Genomic DNA, 22,705 nt, shown 5'->3' with positions numbered 1-22,705 from the left:
AATAAACACCACTTCCCATAATGTTCGTCCTCACGAGACAAACCCAGAATTCCTGTTGAAAGAAACATATCAATATATTAAAACCTGAAATGGTGTTAAGTGTCATTCCTATTCAAAACAGAAAAATGCACAATGAGAACAGAACAAGAAAATGTATAGAGGAATTTCACTGCAGCACAACTGGGTCTTTCCAAAAAAAAAAATGTCTGGAAAAGAAATAAGCGTTCATGAGGTATTGTACTCACTTTCCTATGGCCCAGATAAAGTATCGTCACGGTGGTGGTCTTTAAGCGCTCACAAGGCAACACACGCACCAGCTACCAAAACCGAAGTCTCCCCTGTGAGAGTCACTGTTCCTCTCATGATATACCATTCGCGAGTGCAACCCACATATGCACTCACTTCATCCACTTCTTCCACAAATGTGACAACCCGGGGTCAATGCTCGATCATGCTGTCTCCGTGGACTTAAATCCTGATCATCGTCAGGCGAGCACAGGTGCATGCGTCAGACATCTCGCTGTATCCAACTGAGCAAACTTCCAACGTCGACACAAGTGCATCTGCAGCGGAAGTGCCACTGTCAGGCTAGCACATAGTTCTTCAAAGTCATCCCAGACTTAATATACAGGTACCGTCTAATACAACACGTAAAATAACAATGGTGGCCAACGTAAACATGATCAGCACCCAAGCCCCATTTCCAACCACACGAAAACTTGGGGAACCAGGCGTATTGTTGCTGATCATTGAACAGGTAAGCCTACGGGCCTCCCCAAGCCCGTCATTCCTAGTCTTAGAGACGGTAAGGCCGTGCGCCAAGGAAAGTTAATCAAACCCTGAGTGAAGCTTCAGTTCAAGATCAACACTTTTGGAAGACCGGACAATACCACACCTTTTGTTCCCTAAGACCTATATGAGCCACGCACTTCCATTCTCTGACAATCCAAACTGGTAGTCCTATTCTTTAATCTGCTTTCATATATATACATAAGTGTGTGTGTTTGAGTGTGAGTGAGTGTGTGTAAGTGTGTCTGTCTGTCTGCCTGTGTCTGTGTGAGGCAAATGTTGACAAATAATGAATACCCCGATGACATGATAGATAAAGTGATAAGGAAGAAAACGGAAGAGTTCCTCATGAAAGCTGAGAACAGAGATTGCAACACAAATTCAGTAATAATTTACCACAAAATTGACTCCTGGACGACCTACAGACAGGAGGCAGATGCCCTTCAGAGGATCATCATCAAAACAGTAACACCAACGGAGCCCTTTGAAAAAGCATTGCTTATAGTCTTCAGACACCCGGTCTGGTAGCTGCCCTTGTGATGATGAACACCACTGCTCATAAGATACCAAAGGAATCAAAGACCAGTGCTGTGTACAAATGTAAATGTTCTTGGAGAGGTCTATAAGCCCCTCGGCGTTAAGCTACATTAGGCACATGACGACTACCCAGAGGGCACGACTTCAAGCTCATTGAAACAGTGGGGCCAGGAACAGCATTTTGTGAATGTGCATAACAAGAAGCACCCTGTGAATGACTTCATCACAGACACTGAAGTGGGTCACCAGGAGGAATCCGTATGAAGCTTGTGGTTGCTGAGGCAGAGAGAATTACATGGCAGCAGCCAACTCTATATGTACAGGTGTCCTCAGACCTCGTTCTCCCCTCCAGCAGAAGAATACGGCGTTTCAAACCATTGGCAGTCCTCGTGAAGCCCGGAGAATCCAAGGTTGTGAAGCTTCCAGGAGAATTATCGTAATCAATGAAATTCTTGTTTTTCCAGTAAAATTTTTTACTTCGGGTTCTTGTTTTAATAAATAAATTTTTGTGGTGTTCTCACCTATATATTGGAGTGTAGTTTCATTGTAAACCTAGTATAGACCTGAGGAATACCATTAACTAATGGCAGTCATCAGGTCTTTACTAGTTTTACAATGAAACGACACTACAACTATAAGTAAGGGCAGCAAAAACCAGAAACTAAAGATTAAAACAAAATCCAGAAAAAACAAAATGCATAAGGAAAAACTAAAAATTCACAGATTAATTTACATCTTCCTGAAACTTCACAATCTTGGATTCTCCGGGCTTCAAAAAGAGCGCCAGTGGTTTGAAACACGGTAGTCTTCTTCTTGGGAGGCGGGTGGGGAGAGAACGAAGTCTGGAGACACCTGTATATTTGGCTGGAAGAGCTGTCGGCATTGAATTTGGAGTAACACAGAATTGATTTTCATTTTTTCCTTCAGAGTTCTTGTCCTTGAAGTTAGGAAGAGATCTAGGAGACTGGAAAAGTGTTGTCTTGATGAACTAAGACTGTGCCCAAAAGTATATACGGGCACAGTCTTAGTTCGTCAAGACAACACTCCTAGATCCATTCCAAACTTCAAGGACGAAAACTCTGAAGGAAAAGATGAAAATCAATTCTGTGTTACTCCAAATTCGGTGCCGACAGCTCTTTCAGCCAAATATACAGGTTTCTCCAGACTTCGTTCTCTCCCACGCCCTGCCTGTGTGTATATGTATATATATATATATATATATATATATATATATATATATATATATATATATATATATATATATATATATATATATATATATATATATATATATATATTTGACAGAAATGTCAACATGAAAAAATAGCCCTCTACACAAGTGAAACTGTAAAGGAAGATAGAATAAAGCATATTGAATGCTAGAACAAAGACATTCCATATTTACTTAAGAATCTTATGGTTAATGCAGCATTTAAGAACAGTAAAACAATGAAACGCACTGATAAAGGACTCTCATGACAATATTAAAGGATGTGTACACTAAATTCCATGTAAGTCATGTGATAACTTTTATATTGGTCAAACTGGAAGAACATTGCAATAGAGAAAAGAAGAAAAATGTATAAGATATGCACAGATGAACTGCAGTTTTCATACAAGTCAGTGAAAACAATCATACAATCAACTTACCAGGAGCAAAAAGGACAGTTTATTCTACTAATGCACTAGTCTCATAGAGGAAATCTTTTGTATGGTTTGTATAACTTGATCCATTAATTTCAAAAGAAATATGTAAAATGTATAAATTTTAAGGAGAGTGATTAACATGGATGGGAAAAAAAGGACCCTGCGTTAATAAATTTTGTAAAATTTGTAAAACGTGACCCCAGACACAATTGAGTGTTCAGCTTCACCCCTTTTGTATAAATTTTAAGGAAGGTAGTTCACATGGATGGGAAAAAAAGATCCTGCGCCGATAAATTTTGTAAAATTTGTAAACGTGACCCCAGACATAATTGAGTCTTGGGTTTACAACCGTCTGTATGTTCGTTTGTACTATTCCTTTAGCATATGTATTGTAAATTTCTACCACTATGTATCAGTCCTGTGAAATGGCTTAGGAATGCTGGTCAGGGTTTACACCCAGTTTTTTTTTTCATTTCCTTGTGGTATAGTGTGGCATAAATCACGTGTCAAAGTGATTATATATATATATATATATATATATATATATATATATATATATATATATATATATATATATATATTATACTGTATATATAGTGATACAGGAAATACTCCAGGAAGCATATCCAGAGGAAGACGGCTAGTATATAGAAAGTTAAATCAGTTACTAAATAAGAATTTCTCTAAAAGACTTGAAGTCTTAACAGTACAAAAAATTAATTTCTTTGCAACCTTTCCATATATCAGTGACATCCTTTCAAAAAAGATTTACGAAAATTATCCATGAACATTTCCCAGCCATATCAGCCAAATTAATTCCCAAAAATCCTCTTAGTATTGGTTCTTTGTTTAAGGTAAAGGATCAGCTGTGTCCTTATATGTCCTCTGGTGTCATCTATAAATATACTTGCCCTAAATGTATTTCAGGGATTTACGTGGGATCCACCAGTAGGCTTCTTAAGGTGCGCATTGATTCACATCGGGGAATTAGTTTCCGCACAGGTAGCAGAATCTCGAACCCAGAGCACTCCAACATCAGGAACCATTCAAAACAATGTAAAACCTACATTGAGAACAAAGATTTTAACGTCATCGGTCATACTGCCAACCCTCAAGACTTAACAATCTTAGAGTCGTTATTTATAAAACAACTTGTACCATCATTAAATACTCATACATCCGCTGGTCAACTGTATTCAGCTCAAGTCCTTACAGTGGTGGCTTCTTTCCATTTAGTTCCTTACAGTTTCACCTCTAGGTTGGTTGTGTTTTTATTTTTATTCTTATTTATTTCAATCTTACTGTAACATTGTAAACGTATTCTAAGACTGTACTTATAATTGTTTTTATCTTTTCTTGTGCACAGCCCTGAAGATGTAATTCAGTACAAAATTACGAAACGCTGGTTTTAAAATAAATAAGACAGCCTAGTGATGTGTGGTTTTCGTCCGTCTTCCTCTGGATATATATATATATATATATATATATATATATATATATATATATATATATATATATATATATATATATATATATATATATATATATATATATATAACCCGTATATACTCTGCGCGCTTTTGTGTTATGGATAATGTGTGTTGTTGACAGACTGATAAGAAGTAACTTTCAGGCATCAAAGTGTAAGTCTGTGATATTCATTGCTACCCTTAATGGTATGAATTTGGAAGCTATTAAGCCTAACATAAAAGTCTTATTTTTGGTATATGTATCTTTTCATATCTATGACAAAATTCTAAGTTCCCCATGTGTGGTGCTTGTGCGTTCGGTGCATAAACCAGTCGCTTTTATGACCGATATAAATGGGTACGCTTCCACATGTATTAATGGCAAATCTAAAAGATTGTCATATTTATATAAATATAAAGGTACCAATAAAACGTCAAAGGATCCGGTATTCGTGCAGGTTAATTTTACGTTGCATAGAATATACATAGTTCCAGAGGAAAACTTTCTTGCGTTTTTTATGAAAGGGAGACAAGTTCGTTCGAGATTTAAGCGTGTCGGAATACCGATGTAAACAAACATGGCAGCTAGAACTGCAGACATATCTTTAGAAACAAATAATTTCGACACTACAGTAAGGTAAATTATTTTATTCATAAATCACTGGTGCCCATTAGGCCTTAGCAGAAAACTGTAAGTGGATATGTAGCTTTTGAGGGAAAACATATGCTCTTTATTGTAGGATGAATTTTGTCCAGGCAGGAATATGTTAGCTTGTCTTGACGAGGCTCGCCAATGCCTGCTTCAAAGAAAGCCTCGTTTAAGTCATTGAAAAGGCGGGCCAAGGCTGCGTCTTTGAGAATGCCTGGTAAAGTTAGGAGCTAGGAGCTTAAGAGACTGAGTGTTTCAATCATGATCTTTTCCTTTTCTTGCGGTCCGTGAGGGAGTCTGGTCTTTAGAGTAGCCTAGGCTAATTTACTAATGGAGGCTACGAGTTACGCAAGGCTGATGCTCTGCTGATTGGTAGTTACAGTAATGTGCATTGCCTTGGGGTATAGCTGGCTTGGGAATGCCCGTTATGCATCCCGGGACCTGTTGAAAATGACAGGTACAGGTTCTGACGGGAAAGAATAGGCTAACCTGTGCCGAAGGCTGTGCTGACCTATCCAGAAGATATGTGTTTAACCTGACTTAGGGTGCCATGCCCTGACCTAGCCAGGTGGGCTTCCCCCCCCCCCCCTTGACCCCTTCAAGTAACACTAAACATTGGAAATATGGACTAAGCTTCCACTCTGAGAGAGTGTTAATCATCCACCCTTCATTCATAAAACTATCCCTGCATCCCCAGGAAGAATAGTGGCCCCTGTATTAGTGCCAACTGGGTTACTGTGGTCACCAAGAGTTGGAAGACCCTGTTTTTGGCCTACTTAGATAAGAACTAGCCTATGATAAATGAGGATGGAAATGAGTGGATATATGTGGAAGACATACCACAAGAACAGACTGAGTGGCAGAATTTCAGTCCTTTTGCATTGCATAGTGGTAGAGGCAATGATGATGATGAACACCATTCATTCTAAAGCTGGTGAAATAGCCTATGGTGTTCTGATAGTTTTTACAATTTACTCTGAGGAATTTGACATAAAAAATTATTGGTTAGGCAATCCTTTACACCTCCATATAAAAGATATTTGGGACCCCCCGCAGTGCAAACTCTGTTACCCTATAGGTGTTTGGGAGAGAAAAAAAAAAGTGGTAAATGGATAAATTTTACACTTACCCGACCTTCCTAACCAAGCCAAAGTTAATTGATTCCTAACCTGTGTTACTGTAGCATATATTTTAATGCTGGTGAATCATTTTTTTCTGACAGGTTTTTTATACATCATTTAATAAATTTCATACCAATTTGCATCATGAATATTTGGTTAAAGTTCACTACACTCTGCCGTAGGAATATCAAATGATAGGTGATAGTGGGAGCCTCCCATTGGGAAATCTGGGGTTATAAAGGGCATTATGGAACTAAAATGGCTGAAAAGCAGGAATGTAAAGTAACCTAACATTTTAACATTCTATAACTTAGGATGCTAGGCCGTACAAGATTGTTTTCATATTGGAATTCAGGTTATCTCAGTTAGTTAAGCTAAAGGCTGCCACTAACGTTCAGTTATGCCTGCATAGTTATGCCTGCACAGTCGGCCTGTGCAGGCAAACCTGAACGTTAATGTGAACCTGCACAGTTTTTCTCGCCTGCACATGTGGCCTGAGCAAATAGCTCATTTCAATCACTCTGCTCCGGCCAAACAGCTGCGCATTGGCCTTCAACGTTAATATTGGCTGTTCACTTTCTATCCCTGGACAGACCGTATACCAGTCAAAAACAGAGTTGAGTTTTATTAAATTTAAAAGTGTTCACACCTAAATTTATGATATATCGGATTTACTTATTTTTTAATAATTGATACGGATGTCAGAATATATATTTATAATTTTGTCGTTTTTCACAGGAAAAATACTTTTCTATAATGAAGGCTGCAAGTGGCAGCATCATTCCTGAATGTCTTGTAGATTTCATTGAAATCTATATTAATGAGACTTTGCTTGGGCAAGTAAAATCCAAAGGCCATCATAACCCTAGCCTATGTATGTTTCTTCATGGTTATAAATCGTATATGCAAGTTAGTTTGTAAATGAGAGTAAATATTCATTATGGCAAAATAATGTAATACAATAATAGGCCTATAATGCATCTATTCATGATTATGCATCATATATGAAATTCATTTTTAAAATGAGAACAAAATAATATTCAATATTCTGATGAAAGTTTTGAAATGAAATTAGGCTAATAAACACACAAATGAAACAAAGGAACATTAGTAAACTATGGATGTTCACTAGTTGTAACATACCATAAGAAAGCCATTCTTAAAATGAAAATAAATCAGTATTGAGCATTTTAATGAAACAGAAAAGCAGTATTTGGCCTATAGCCTATATGTCAACTTTGAAATTAAGAAGTTACTAAATTAACACAATTATCTTGCCATGGAACTCTTCCTTCATTCATAGAATATTCAATAAAGTCCTTGGGGCCAGATTTAAACACTTTTAACAAATTCACATGGGAGTATTGAAGTAGTTTTTTCAACCACTCTTTCACTGGACGTCTCACTTGACATTTATGAGTTCTTTTTTTTATATCAGCTAGCCAATTACCGCCAGAGGAGCATTGTGTGTTGACGCCTTGGCTGCTACTTGGAACTAAGGAAAAAGACTGTATCGTTAGTGGTGAAGATTTGCTTGCACAGGCCAACTGTGCAGGCATAACTGTGTGGATATAACTGAATGTTAGTAGCGGCCATAAGGGAGTTGTAGTGGGTTAACCAAGCATTTACATTGGAAGTGAATTTCAGATTTATCAGAATCATACCAACTCTGTCGAAAAAACCTGATTTTATTAGGTTTAGAATGACCAGTGTTGGACACTTTATTGCACTGTACTATAGGTCTATCAACGGCATTCCCCACAGTTTCCACAGGTCGGTGCATGCACACCTGTGGGTTGAATGTCCACTCCGTCAGTAGAACCCGTTTGCCACGACTCAATTCGTCCGCAAGGACTTTCATCCTCGGACACTGGGCGTTCTAGAGATGATAGCTCGGACCCCGAGCTCTCTTCAAGTTGGCGCTTACACACAACTGTATCATGAACTGGGCGCTCGGATGTTTTGCTCCGATAAGCTGGACTGGCACACACTTTTTTGGGGTCGGAATGCACTTTCGCAACTGATTGGGCGCGAGAATCCCTCGCTGACGACTCCCAAAAACTACAAGAAGGGAGAGGGCTATGTTCTCTCTCTACACCTCGCTTACGAGATGGGGGTGAATCGGTTTCCAAGGAAGCGCCCAGCCTTTTCAATGGCTTAGAAACTTTTGCAAAACGGCCACTGCCCTTCTTGGATGCGGGAGAGTCCGAATCACTTGATGATAGTTCATGTACTTCCATACGAACGCCTTTCCAGTGGCGTTCATCTGCAGCCTGGGATTAGCAAACCCCACCGACCTCCCTTGGACTGCCAGTTTGCTTCCTTGCAGGTGAGCAATGGGAGTTGAGCAGGGACCTTGGTGTAGGAGCATCGGTGGGATGAACAGTCCCCCCTCCACTGACACAGCACTTGACTGCACTATTAAATTTGTCTGTTAGGACCACAGAACTCCCAGTCTGGGACACAGTATTAACAAGTAAATAAAATTTTTTATCTACCTGTGCTTCTAAGCTGGCAATGGCATTGGGTCCAGCAGAATGAGTGCTAGGTAATGGAGTGACAGGAAAAGCTGGAGGGATAGGCATAACATCAATGTCAAGTCCTGAAGAATGACCTGTACTAGCGGAAGCCTTTGCTTCAACCCTAGCTGTTGCTTTTCTCAAACGATCACGCTGTAATTTATCTAAGTGAGTCTGTAAAGTCTTCCATTTCCCCTGATCCCAGTCCATACATTCTTCACAATTAAGCTCAGGAGAGCAAATTTTCTCCTACAACAACTACATACTGTGAGTCATATTTTGCAGAGGTGAGTCTAGTTTTGCAGCCTTTGCTGCAATACCTAATGCTAGACAAACTAGAGTCAGACATAATAGGTCAAAAGTCCAATTAGGCAAGTCACAGTCGAAGATATAATCCAGAATTCTAGCTAAGCTAAACAGCTGTGCTACCAAAAGCAAAGAGTACTTCACCGAAGACGATCTCTGACCATCCGGTGAAAACGAATCAAGAGCTGCTAATAACTGGTGTTCAGTCATTAGCCGGCAAATAAAGTAAGTATACCTTAGTTTTACCAGACCACTGAGCTGATTAACAGCTCTCCTAGGGCTGGCCCGAAGGATTAGACTTATTTTACGTGGCTAAGAACCATTTGGTTACTTAGCAACGGGACTTACAGCTTATTGTGGAATCCGAACCACATTATAGCGAGAAATGAATTTCTATCACCAGAAATAAATTCCTCTAACTCTTCATCAGCCGAAACGAATTGATCTCTTTAGCTAAGTTGTACCTATTCTTCCCCGCTAGTCTGCAGGGCAGTATACCTACACCGAAAACAAAAGAGCGCTACTGCGAATTTCAAATTATGAGCGGGCGCTTAAAGTGGAAATTAATGCTATGTAATTAGCCTATTTGGTAAGTTACTTATATACAATTATCATTTTACTCAAAGGCCTTTTACGTGTTTTTATATTTTTATGAAAAGCCCTTACAACACGGGGTAATTACTTAATTGGCACTGGAGGCGCAGAAGTTCCCAAATGCATTGCTGGGTAAGGTTATTATTTGTCTTCCTCTCCCTCATTTTATAGTTATAGATGCCAACCATTGCCATATATTCCTTTGTTATTGAGACAGATATGTAAGAGTGCAAAGATGGTTCAGAGAGTGGTTTGTATTTCATTGAGTGATATCTTTAGGTCCCTAGAAGAGCAAGATCATTGTCTGGGTAGTACAGTACATATAATTACCCTGTCAGCCCACTGTAGTGGTTTTATCTATAAAGCATATTTGTCAGAACAAATTTTTTCATAATACTGAAGTTGAGAAATAGAAAGAATTCTTTTGCTATAAAAGTTTTACATAAGGTGCAAAATTTGTATAAGTATATTGCAGGATGGTTGTAATAGTATTACATACTTGATTTTTCCTGTTCTGAAAAAATATCATATGCTGTTACATATGTTATTCTGTACAGTAGCTTCAAATATTGTTTTTCTACAGCACTATGCCCACAAGACCAGAAGTTACATACAACTGGGTCAACATAACTGCTGACTTTTTCCATGCTACTAAGGGTAAGTTATATTTTTTGTTTTCATATAGTAAGTAACTTACCAAGTAATTACTAGCTATAGCTTTAACCTCTCGCGGCAACCCTAAATTCAAAATATCGTGTTAGTGTTTCCATTGCATAATGTAGGTGACAGGCCCTGCCCACTGCACGGGTTACTTGGCAACGACATCGGCCGGCTGGCTCTTTCTGCCTTTGCAGCTTGCACGAGTAACATCATGCGCTAGCTGCTGCAGCCCTGTTTCACCAGTTGTTTTAGTATTTCGCTGAAAATAGTGAAGTGTTATCTCTTGTGCAGCTTCAAACTGCTGATTTGCTTAGTTACAGGCAATCCCCGGTTATTGGCTTGGGTTCCGTTCTGAGAGTGTGATGATAACCAAAAATCAGCGATTTTCGGCACTTTTTCGGCAATTTTTGGGGCTTATCAGTGATTTTCGGTTATCGGCTCCTCTGTCAGGTATGTATTGGTGCCAGTACACAATTATCGGCACCAATAAGTGGGAATCGGCCGTTAGCTGGGGACTGCCTGTACTTTGGAATAGCTTTCAGTTAGTTGTGTCTGATTCAAGTGCTTCTAGCCTCCGCTATTGTAGCGAAGGATGTAAGCCTAGGCTAACTAAGTTTTGCTATGATGCACATACCAGGTGCAGTAGTTGTAGGGAACAGATATGTTCAAAGGAGAATACTTGTGATGAGTGCAAGGATTGGGATGAAAGGAAGTGGAGGGTTCTTCAATCTCACCTTAGTAAACTTGAAAAGAATAGGAAGAGGAAGGAGGCTGTTATGGCCGAGAGTAGGGCTTCGGTTAGCCGAGATTCTTCCCCTAAACCTAAGTCAGATCTTAGTCTTGCTATTCTTTCTACCCCCAATCACAATCTTTCTCTTATTCCCAGTCATCCTTCTATCATTCCACATACTCACATGGGAGCTGCTTAGCTCCCATGCTTCTAACCCCAATGCCATTGCCAACCTTGAATCCAAGTTCGATAAGAAGTTTAGTCTAGTAGTGAGTTCAGTGTCTGAGATAGGGGCATCCCTAAAAGTCGTAATGGACAAATTGTTTTGTCAGAAAGTGCAAGTGGAGGAGGTGGCTTCTCGTCCCACCAGCTCTCCTAGACGAAGGTCACTGTCTCGCTCCCCTAACCCTGGGAGAAGACATACTGGAGGTCCAAGGGATGGTAGTTGGGTTTACCCACCGGTTGCTGTCCCCTCAGTCAAGCCTGTTGCAAGATCCCAGGTTTCAACAGACGGCCGTTGGAAAGGCATGTTGTCGGATGTGCGTCATTTGTCTTCCAGCTCGGATTTCGATTCCTATCATGGGCACCATAGGCTCTTTCCAGACTCTTCCCAGCTATTGAAGAGGCATGTGGATGACACCGGTCAGTCTTCCCTGCTTCCTGTTAAGTGGTACAAGGAGGCTTTCAGTAGTCCACAGCCTTCTTGCAGCTTTGCGGTAGACCCCTCAGTTTTTGCATTAGTCAAATTTCCTTCACGCCCATGGGATTCTCCAGTAACGTTCTCTCTAGATTGTCTGTTTGTAGAGCGCCCTCTTTTGGATGCCAAGCACCCGAAGCACCTCTACAAGCACTGACACAAATGCCCAGCACCCGCTCCTGAGAGCCCAATCCTGGCCCCAGTGCACCTAGCACCAGCTCCCAAGTGCCTGGCGCCACCGACCATGGGCCCAGCACCAATTCTTGTCACCCATCTACAGCTCTCAAGCACCAAGCACCGGTCTTGCCTGCTTTGTCCTTCCTGATGAGGAGCCACCCAGAAGACAGCTCCAGGCTCCCTAAGATGGTTCTTTTCTTATCATCGAAGAAAGCACTCAAAAGAGATCCAAGACTGGCTCTCTTCCAAGAGAGAGCAAGGCAAGGCGAATTCATCCTCCCTCTCATCTGGTTAAGAGGAGATACCTATCGTACACCACTGGGGAAGCTCCTTTGTTGGGAAGCACTGCTTCCTCCCAAGGGGACTTCTCCGGCCTCATCGACTCTTCTCAACGTTCGACTTTCACTTCGGCAAAGATTATGTTCTCTTCAGCGAAGCTGGACCACCTTGTTAAGAACCTCTTCAAGTTTTTTTAAATATCCAGCTTCCTAGATTGGATGGTAGGAGCCCTTGCAAAGAAGATAGAAGACTTCAAGGACTTGGATGAGCACTTTGCGAAGTGCTTGTTAAGTGTGCTGTCGTGCACGGCCAAAGCCATCAGGGATGGCTCTTTGGAACTCGCAACTTTTCTCTTTTGGAGTTTTGAAGAAGAGGGAACTTTGATGATCCTTTACCCCAAAGGAGTCACACAGTTGCAGAGGTTGGCGTTGATTTTCACTCCTGGACTCTCTGCACCTTTTCCCCTCATTCGATCATGGAAGAGATCGCTTTAGACCTTTAGAAGAAGTCTACTCAAGACCTCTTAGTTCAGTCCTCCAAGTCCCCCAAGAGTTCTTCATCGTCGTTGTTTGGGCCTAAGACAGTCTCTCTGCTGCAACAGCATCCCTTTCATGGAAGCAAACCTAAGTTGCAATCTCGACCCCTCTCCAACGTCCGTTCCCCTCTAGCTCCATCAAGAGGAGCTCTTCCAAGACATTGCCCAAGAAATGAGCAAGAAGTCCTTCGTGCCCTAGTAGGAGCGAGACTTCTCTATTTTTGGGAGAAGTGGGATTGCAGAGGGGCAGACCAGTGGATCATCAAGTTTCTGAAGGAAGGCTACTGCATCCCTTTCATGGAGAACCCTCCTTTAGTCACCTCTCCCATCGCCTTGACGGCCTACTCAGCAGGCTCAGAGAAACATTCGGCCCTTTCAAAGGAAGTATCCTCTCTCCTTCTGAAGAGAGCTATATAGTGCAGCAGATTGCTGTAAAAATCGTTCAGATAGTGAAACAAGCATGAAATTTGGCACAAACATTCCTAAGACTACGCTCTCTTAGAAAAGGGCGCTGGCCACCTGAAAATCCAAGATGGCGGCTATTTTTCAAAATGGCCGCCATCTATGTTGAGATTCACTGGTTTGGGAGCATCTATTGGATGGAATATGCCAGTTTTTTTTTTTTTAAACCTCGACTTTTAGGTTATAAAAATGTTCCATACCACACATTTTATTGAAAACCCTTACTAAATGAATTGTAACCAAGATGGCGTACAAAATGGTTGCCATAAAAGTTTTTTTTTCTATCCACAGCGCTAGCAGACATAGAGACCAACTGTTTTTATTTAATGGTATATTCATGTGATCAGACAGTTTAACTAATATGCTATTTTCAACTGAAATAGTAATGGTATGGTCACATACAACATTGTGTCTAAGACTGTAACCATAAAAAGAAAAGAAGAGAAATACGGACTAAACGTAACCAATCTATGTATAGGTCTCTCAACCTACACCTTTGAAAAATTCGAGGATAAGAAGGTAGGCATAGCATGACACGTTGGATGCTCAAGCTAGATTATCTACTGAAGAGAGGGCAATATTTATCTAGACTTCACATTTGCAAGTGCACAGAGCTGTGCAGGAAGACCCAGCTTGTAGCACTTGCACCTTTCCCGACAGCCTGCTTTGCATCCACATTTGGTAAGCTGTTGGCAACTCTTGGCTAAGGGCGAGTTGGTTGTCCAGAGTACTTGCCATGCTTCACCAGACTTTGCCATCCCCACTCAGCAGGGTTCTCTGGCTGTGGCTGACACTGGGTGGCCTGCCCCCACACACAACCAGCCTGGTACGCAGCACGCTTGGTGTGTTGGAGGAGAGCTCCCTGGTTGGTGGAATGGCCTCATATGCCCTTTGTTTTCTGGCAAACATATCAAGTCTAGCCTCATCCACAGTGCCAGCAGTGCTGGATCTTTCATACATAAGTATGACAAACCTCTCCAGGACCTTCAGTTCACTCTCTTCCACTCTGAGAGGGTAGTGACTCAGTTTGGAGAACACAGTGGAGGCCTTTGGAAAGATGTTCCATGTCTGCCAGGCGGTCTTCTTGCCCTTGCTCCGGAAGGCTGACACTGTATCACAGCCTGTGAACGCATGGAAGAAGAGCATGCCATTCACCTTCTCCTGGCCCAGAGAGTTGCACAGGTCATGCACAGCAATCCAGCGCAGGCTCTGGCCTTGGCCAAATGCCACCCATAGCTTCTCTAGCCCTAGATTGTGGAGAGTGGAGAAAGCACTGACTGCAACGACAAGAACATCTGTGTCATTTGCTTTAACCGTGATGGTCTTGGCTCCATGTTCTGTGGCATATTTGGCATGGAGAAAGATGCGGGTGTCAGCTTCCTCATGAGAGCACTTTTCCAGTCCCTGAAGACTAGCCTCATGAGTGCTGAGGACAGCAGACCCTTTCGTGGCAATGACAACATTTGTGGCAGACATCTGGGCAACTTTGTCTGCCAGGAACTGGAACAACTCTGTCTTGTTGGCATCGTGTCTTAGGAAATTGCGCCAGTTGGATGGAATTGTGTTCTTGTCTGTCACCTTGCGCCTTCCTCCTTGACCACGTTGGAGCCTGGTCTCAGCTTTGAGGCTGGATGTATTGTATACATCAAATACAAGATGTGATGATGTGTACTTGCTGCTATAGGATTGTATCACAGGCAAGAAGTCGCAAAGTGCATAGCCCTCAAAGGTCTTTCCTTTCTTTGGTGGCAAGGCATGGACCAAAGCTGATCCATCTACAATGAGGACATCAGTCTTTGGTTCTTTGTCTTCTAGTGTAACATGACTCTCCAGGACCGAGGTCAACTGAGACTTCTGACATGTGTACAGCCTACCACCCTCACTAAGGGAAGCTGGGAATGTTTGATTCTCGTGCTGGAAGAATTCCTGCAGATCACATTCACGGCTCTGACAGGATATAAATAGCTTTGAGAAAAGCTGGCAATCCTCCTTCAGAAGTTTCTGCTTTGACTGTTCTACAGGAGCAGCTTCTTGCCTGAAGAAGTCAGTTCTGTTCTTCTTTATCGGCTCATAGAAGGAGACTGCATTGTTTGCCAAAGAGTCTGAAAACTTCTGAAATTTAGTGCGGCCTCTGTCAAGGTGTGTCTGTAGAAGTTCTGCTGAGCTGGGGTGGGCAATGTCTTTGTTGTCAATGGAATACAGATCCTGGCTCTCTTCCTGAAAAGGACTTCCCAAGTGTTGCAAAGCCAATGACAGCTTGCTGACTCTCTCCAAGAATGTCTTCTGCGCATGAGGTGTTTGTTCATGGTGTGTTGTCTGCTCATTAGACTCCTTACTTTGAACCTCTGTTTCGTATGCAGACACCAAGCGGATGATCTCTGGGCCAGCCACCATCCATCTTCTGAGTGCTGACGGATCTTCAGTCAGCCCAATGGCTCCGCCATCAGCCTTTATAAAGGCATTGGTCTGCTCATGAGCTTGGTCAAGAGCCATTGCTGAGAACTGGCGACTGGTCTTGTGCACAACAAAGTTGCCAGCCTTGAACTCCTTGTGCAACTCTGGGTGTGAACTCTCTAGGGTAAGCATGTCCCTGAGGTGAATAGGCAGCCAACGAGCATAGTTTGTATTATTGTTGGAAAAGAAGTAGGGTATCAGCTCATGCAATGCCTGGCAGTAGAGGACAAAATTGGCCTCACGGAAGGACCTGATCAGTAGGAATATCACAAGTTCCATAGACAACACCATGTGCCAGAAGTGGAACTGTGGACTCTGCTGTCTTCGAAGGTCACACCACTCCTCAAACTCTAATGCCTGCTCATTGTTGTTTGCTTTCTCAGCACAGTAGTCAGTGTATGCTGTCCTCAGGAGTTTGTACAAACTAGAGGCTGTAACCTGGTGCATCTGCCGTGTCCTGGTTACACTTGCAGCTGACAGGAAGGATTCTGCAGTTCCAGATGAAGCAACTCCTGCCTCCACCAGAGCTCCTGTCCAACCACTGCCATGAAGAAGAGTACCAAGAGATGTCATTGCTGCCATCTCAATGTGCAGACCACCAAACATTACCAGATACTTGTCTTCGCCATACTGATCAGGCCACTGCCACTGCACCTGCTTTGCTACGGCATAGATTGGCTGATCAGCTGTGATTATGGGTATCTGGCCAGGGTTCAGAAAATCAGTGACATCCTGCACTTTCTGCATCACGTGTTTGATCGTAGCAACAGAATGAGCCTGATCACGCAGGAGAGGAAGCAATGAAGTTATGGTTACTTCAAATTCTGGGCTTCTCTTCATTGAAGCGTGATGAGCTGACCACGTCAGATTCACTGCATCATCTATTTCCTGGGTGACTATGACCTTGTCTAGCCACTGATACTCCAGTGCAAGCTGTGGCCCCAAGATATCTGTGGGTGGCTTTGGTATTGCAGTGTTTGGTGGCACAGGGTTCTTTGTTTGAAAGGAAGCTGGTGAGATGTTTGTGAATGTGTCCGGCAATTCAGGCACCGACCTCACTTTCTCAGGTGCAAACTTTAGTTGCTGTCTTTCCTGTCCAGTGTTCTCCTTGGTGGGGTGCTGAAATATGGAGATGCTAGTTCCATGGAAGGAGGTAGTGGCAGTAGTTGCAGATGGGTTGTGGTCGATGTTGTCCATCACTGCAGTGGTGAACAACCCTTTTCGCAGTACTGGGGACAGACCACACCCTCCTCCACATATTTGCTAACTGTGGCATCTCCTAACTGTGCAGAGACCTCCAGTACTCTGTCATAAGAGATACTGAGGCCATACTGATGTAGCATTTCAACCAGGTTTCTCTTCCTGGTTTTGGCATAGACTGAGAGTCCCATGTAGACTGGGAATGGTGTTTCTCTGTCTTTGGAGTGTCTATGAGTTGTTGCTCCCTCTTTGTATCGGGAGTAGCAGTTGAACTGCATGAGCTGTGCAATGGCCTGGTCTGACTTTGATGCTCCAAATCATAACTGTGACTTGATGTCAGCCCCATGCTCAACCATCCCTACAAACTGGAGCAGGAGAGGAGGCACAGAATTTCGTACACAAGCCTCAGAAAATGTGCCATCAAACCGTGACTGATGATCAAGTATAGACTTTCTGAGAATATTTGCTGCTTTAGCAATGATAACTGCCTCTGAAAGATCAGATGATTGAGCAAGTGCTTTTCCCACATCCTTTTGAAATGCAAGTAATACATCTCTGCCAGATTTATGAGCCTCAAGTTCTGGAATTTCTGCCAGAAGTTTGTCTTTGAGTCTCGTGGAATTTACACTTGGTGACTCTACACCTAATTGTTCCAGACGTTGTTGGTAGAGGTGGCAAATATCTGCCAGCCGAAATGTGACTGGATCATCTGAACAAAGGTTGTTTTCAACAATGTATGTCATCAGTTCTGACAGAACTAGTGGATACACATCTGATTCTGACTCAGTGCTACCTTGGTCTTTCTCAAGGCTCCTCAGGTAGGACCTTTTTCTGTTGTAGAGGGCACAAAGACAGGCATGGTGATACTTAAACTCCTGTGCAATGACATCCCCACCAGTCAACTTAGCAAGGAGCTTGCCATCACTAAGTATCTCTGCACATTCACGCAATTTCAAGTCAAGGCCCTTAGTACTAGCCTGTCTGAGATCAGATGCAGGTGCCACTTTCTCACAGAAAATGCAAACTTCATTGTCATGACTGGTTCGGCGCAGTTTTGCACGGTCCAGTTTAGTGTTGTTAAACAACAAGCGACAGTTCACATGGTATTTTGCTGCATTTTTCCTGAGAGTGGCCTCTATGCCATCACCTTCATCCAGCCTTGCTGGATCCATTATCAGTGGCATTTCATTAATTTCACTGAACATGGGAATGTTCCTTGCCAGCATTGTGTACCCATCATGGTCTAGGACATGATGACTTGGAGGTGATGTCAAGTGCTCACCTCTTTTGTCCTTCTGACAAAGACAACACAAACTCCAGTTTGTTTTTCTACTGCTCAATATTGGATTGGCATCACATTCTGCCATGATTTCACTTTTGATTAAGGCCGAGGGGTTATCCTTTACCACCTTAAACAAAGCACACATTCCTGTATGGGATTCAACTAGGTTCGGTCTCCCTACACCTAGCCCGATCATTCATCCAGTGCCATTTAAGTCCCGTGTGATCTGTACACCAACCGGGTAAGTACATGAACCATCATGTACAGCCCCCATACCCTTGGCTCGGCTCTCCCGCGCTGGCACATCCTGTCTATTCAGGTGCGGCTATCTAACTATAGCTGGTCTGGGGCTGTTAGAAAGCATTTGGGACACTAAACTAAACTATACTACAACTACTAGTCTAAGACTACAGGATTAGTAAAGCTGGATTAGCTGGCACTGAACCCCATGCTGAGTTACACAGCAGTGATGTCACCAGTGTGCCCTGGTTGTGTGCAGACATACACTCTTTTACATTTATTAATTTTCCTTCAAAATTGATGAGTTATTCGAAAGAGATGGCCTCATTAGGATCTAAAACCACAGAAACCAAGATCCATGCTTAAAACGATAATTGTTGAACGGGCATTATTTCTCATTATAATTATTGTTTCTACCTTTTCTTGGCAGCCATATAGCCCCCATATTTAAAGGTAAACTGTACTGGGAAGCTACAGAAACATAATATTCACAAGAAATAGTATGGAAGAGCTTTACCATATTGCTAGAAGCAAATACATGCCATTCTAGTGAAAAATTAGCCAAAATCTGTCGATACTGGCCGCCATCTTGGAATTTGGCCGCCATATTAAATTTTTTGCGTGGCCAGCGCCCTTTTCTGATAGAGGGAACTTTAAAGAGCACTTGTGCAAAATTTCATGCTTGTTTCACTATCTGAACGATTCTTATGAAATATGCAATTATCTGCTGCACTAATAGAAGAAGTTGAGGACATCAGCACAAAGGGTTTCTACAATCATCTGTTTGTAGTTCCCAGAACATCGGGAGTGTGGAGACAGTTCTAGATGTAAGCGCCCTAAATCACTTGGTAAGGAAGACGAAGTTCAAGATGGAAATGAACCAGTTGGTCTTGTCATCCATTCACCCGGGCAAGTGGATGATAACACTAGATTTGCAAGATACATATTTTCATATCCCCATCCATTCAGACTTCAGGAAGCACCTCAGGTTTGTCTTCCAGGGCAAAGTCTTCCAGTTTCAGTCTCACTGCTTCGGCCTCTCCACGGCTCCTCAAGTATCTACTTGAGTCCTCTCCCCCCTCACCAAATGGCTTCACTTGGTCGACATCAACATCAGCCTTTACACGGACGACAGGCTTCTTCGATCCCCTTCGAAATAGAAGTGCACAAAGGACTTACAGACCATTCTTTGCCTTACTCAAGAACTAGGAATTCTTTTAAATCTTCAAAAGTCCCAGTTAGCTCCAACACAGGAGATTATCTATTTGGGGATGATTCTCAGCACTTGTACTTTTCGGGGCTTTTCCATCCCCCAAGAGGATCAACAACTTCCTCCAGACAATCTGCAGTTTTCTCGCACTCTTATCGTGTTCGGCCCGCCAATGGATGGGCCTACTAGGGACTCTTTCGTCCATCAAGACCTTCATCAAGTTAGGCAGATTGCACACAAGAGTTCTCCAGTTCTACCTAAAGGACAACTGGGACAGGAAAACTCAACCAGACTGTCATTTTTCCCATCACTCAGGAAATAAAATCAGACCTCCAGTGTGGCTGTCCGAAGCAAGACTTTCACGGGGAAAGTCACCTTCGTCCTCCAAACCCAGACCTAGACTTCTACTCAGATGCCTCAGATCTAGACTGGGGAGCCCTTCTTGGGAATCAGGAAGTTTCCAGGATGTGGTCCTTAGAAGAACAGAAACTACATATCAATGTTAGGGAGTTAAAGGCCATTATCATGGCCTTCAGTTCTTCTCGACAAGACAGTGGTAATCAGCAGACAACACCACCGCACTGTCGTATATCTGAAAACAGGGAGGCACTCGTTCCTTCTCACTCTGTCAGGCAGCAAAGGATCTTCTTCTTTGGGCACGCCAAAATCAAGTGTACCTGGAGTACCCTCCAATCTTAGTGGATGGGTTTTGGTGTTTTCAGAGTAGGTGACAGAATTGTCTGGTTGTTTTTAAATTTGGTACTGCACCCAGAGCAAGGGCAGTTTCATATGCTTTGCTAGCCATCAGGCCTATCCGCCACTGCAAAACTCCCACTTATGTAGAGGTGACCCACGGCTCGACTGCCACGGCGCTACAGGTTAAGATGAACACCAGCCAGAGGCAGTATTTACCTGCAGTAGCTCTCTTACCAGGTAAGGAAACAACAAGCATTGTATCAATGCTGGCAGAATTTTGTATTTCAAAGTCATTACCATGCTTTAATGTCTTGGGGTAGAATATGTCCATATATCCCACCTCCATTCAGTGTGGGATTCAGCCATGTAATTACTTGGTAAGTTACATATGTGAAAATGGTATTTTCATAAAATTAAGTTTCATATATACTTACCAAACAATTACAGAATTGGAGCCCACCCTCCTCCCCTCTTATAGACATAAGGGCACAGACAAAATTCAGCTTACTTGCCATTTATTTTCCCCGGGTGCACCAATAGTGGGCGGAGCCTGTCACCTGCACAAAAACAGTAGAAGTACTACCACAGATTTTTAAAGGCTGCTGCGTAAGTAGAAACGTTACCTATGTAATTTTATGAAAATGTCATTTTGCTAGTTTCCTTGGAATGAAAATCCACTTTAATTGTGAATTCAGTTTATCACTGCTAACATAATTCAGTTTTAGGTAAACAAACAAAAATAATGTAGATTGTCATAGTCTCTCTCTCTCTCTCTCTCTCTCTCTCTCTCTCTCTCTCTCTCTCTCTCTCTCTCTCTCTCTCTCTCTCTCTCTCTCTCAGTCATGAATAAATTATATTGTATTATGAAAAGATTGTGAACTGCAATAACTTTTTGGCTATTCAGCTTGGTATATCAATAAAAATGAATATACCTTTACTAATGCTCTCTCTCTTTCATCTCTTGTTAATAGCATTACACATTTATGTCTGTTCCACTTATTGAGATCTATATTTTGTTTTTCCAATTTTCTAGACCTTCAGTTGGGTGAACTGTTGCATGATGATATCTTTGGCCTGTTTGAAGCAATGTCAGCCATAGAGATGATGGACCCCAAGATGGATGCAGGAATGATGTGTAATAGAGGGAAAAAAGTCCTCAATTTTGATCAGGCTGTGAAGGTTAGTGACTCTTGGTAATGTCCAGTGTGGAATATTTGAACTTATTTCTTTCAACAAGTAGTGTGGTAATCATGAAACACATTTCATCTTATTAACCGTTAATGGACGGGCATCATCGTATGATGATCTATAACAGGTTTTGAGTGATGGACGGGCTAACTCGCATTAGTATTAATGTTACTGACCATGCAATTTGGATGAATTTAGCAGGAAAGATGTTCATAGCACTTCAGTGGTCTGTAAATGATGTGTGGCTACTGTAGTAGCTCAGCACAGGACAGAGGGTGATCAGTGTGCCTTGAGACTTGATGGGAGAATGTATTGCCCCTCTCTATCCCATGATGTCTTTTTGTTTATTTGCTCATAAATATACTCGGGGATTGCTCTTGGTTTTAGTTCTTATCTTTTATGATAGTATGTCAGCTATAATTGTAATTTTACAAAGAAAAGTGCAAAGGAATATTAGAAAAAACATGTATACCTCAAAAAAGTTGCTACATATCCCCATCTCAGTTAAATCTCATAAATATTTTACAACAAATATACTCAGAATTCGTTACTGATTTTAGTTCTTGTCTGTTATGATATTGTGTGAGCTGTAATTATAATTTTACAAAATAAATATAATAAATTATTAGAAAAAACATGTATAACTTGGTAAAATTTGCATATTTTTATGAGTCTTGTAAAAGAGGCCCCACACAGGATTGTAAATGGTCACTTTTATATATGCAACTTACGCAGTAATTACATTAGCCAGAGTTTCTCTTGCCTCGGCAGCTTAAATTCAAAAATTCGCAGGCTAGCGCTTCAGTTTAGTGCAGGTGACTGGTCTCGTCCACTAACGAGAGTATCAGGAACTACTCGGCAAACGTTCGTCATTACGTTTCTGCCGATGCTCGAGTCAACACAGAGCGTTTTTTGTCAGTTTTGTTCTTAAATTTGCCGGTCAGAGACCGGATTTTGGTGATGTTTTATCGCCGATTTCGGGAGCCTTAAAGTTTACAACATTCAGGACAGTTTTTGATTGTTTTGTTTAACTTGTCATATTTCACAATAGTAGCAAACTCATAATCAATTGTTTAACTACCGACACCTTTACCGGTGAATGTAAACATTGTGTTCGTTGCTGAACCAGTAATATGATTTTGTTTCTTATCTGCAAGTCTCAGTGTTAATTAGAATATGAGACTTGTATGTAGGCTATGATGATACTGTGTGTACTTCGTCTTGGTCTTTTAAAAGTTATTTTCGTTTTCTGAATAGCGTATAA

The 22,705-nt window shown here is 41.9% G+C and overlaps 1 protein-coding gene across 1 annotated transcript in view; it reads left to right on the top strand.

Moving 5' to 3' along the window:
• Nucleotides 1–4,969: 4,969 nt before the first annotated feature.
• Nucleotides 4,970–22,705, top strand: part of Naa35 (N-alpha-acetyltransferase 35) — a 57,924-nt gene continuing 40,188 nt past the window's right edge. Inside the window, 3 exon segments of the mRNA XM_067111198.1 lie at nt 4,970–5,079; nt 10,215–10,288; nt 21,287–21,432. Coding sequence (XP_066967299.1) covers nt 5,021–5,079; nt 10,215–10,288; nt 21,287–21,432 — 279 coding nt within the window. The 5' untranslated portion in view covers nt 4,970–5,020.

Source organism: Macrobrachium rosenbergii, chromosome 11, assembly GCF_040412425.1.
Source record: "Macrobrachium rosenbergii isolate ZJJX-2024 chromosome 11, ASM4041242v1, whole genome shotgun sequence".
Lineage (NCBI taxonomy): Eukaryota > Metazoa > Arthropoda > Malacostraca > Decapoda > Palaemonidae > Macrobrachium > Macrobrachium rosenbergii.
This window is presented reverse-complemented; position numbering and strand designations above follow the sequence as displayed.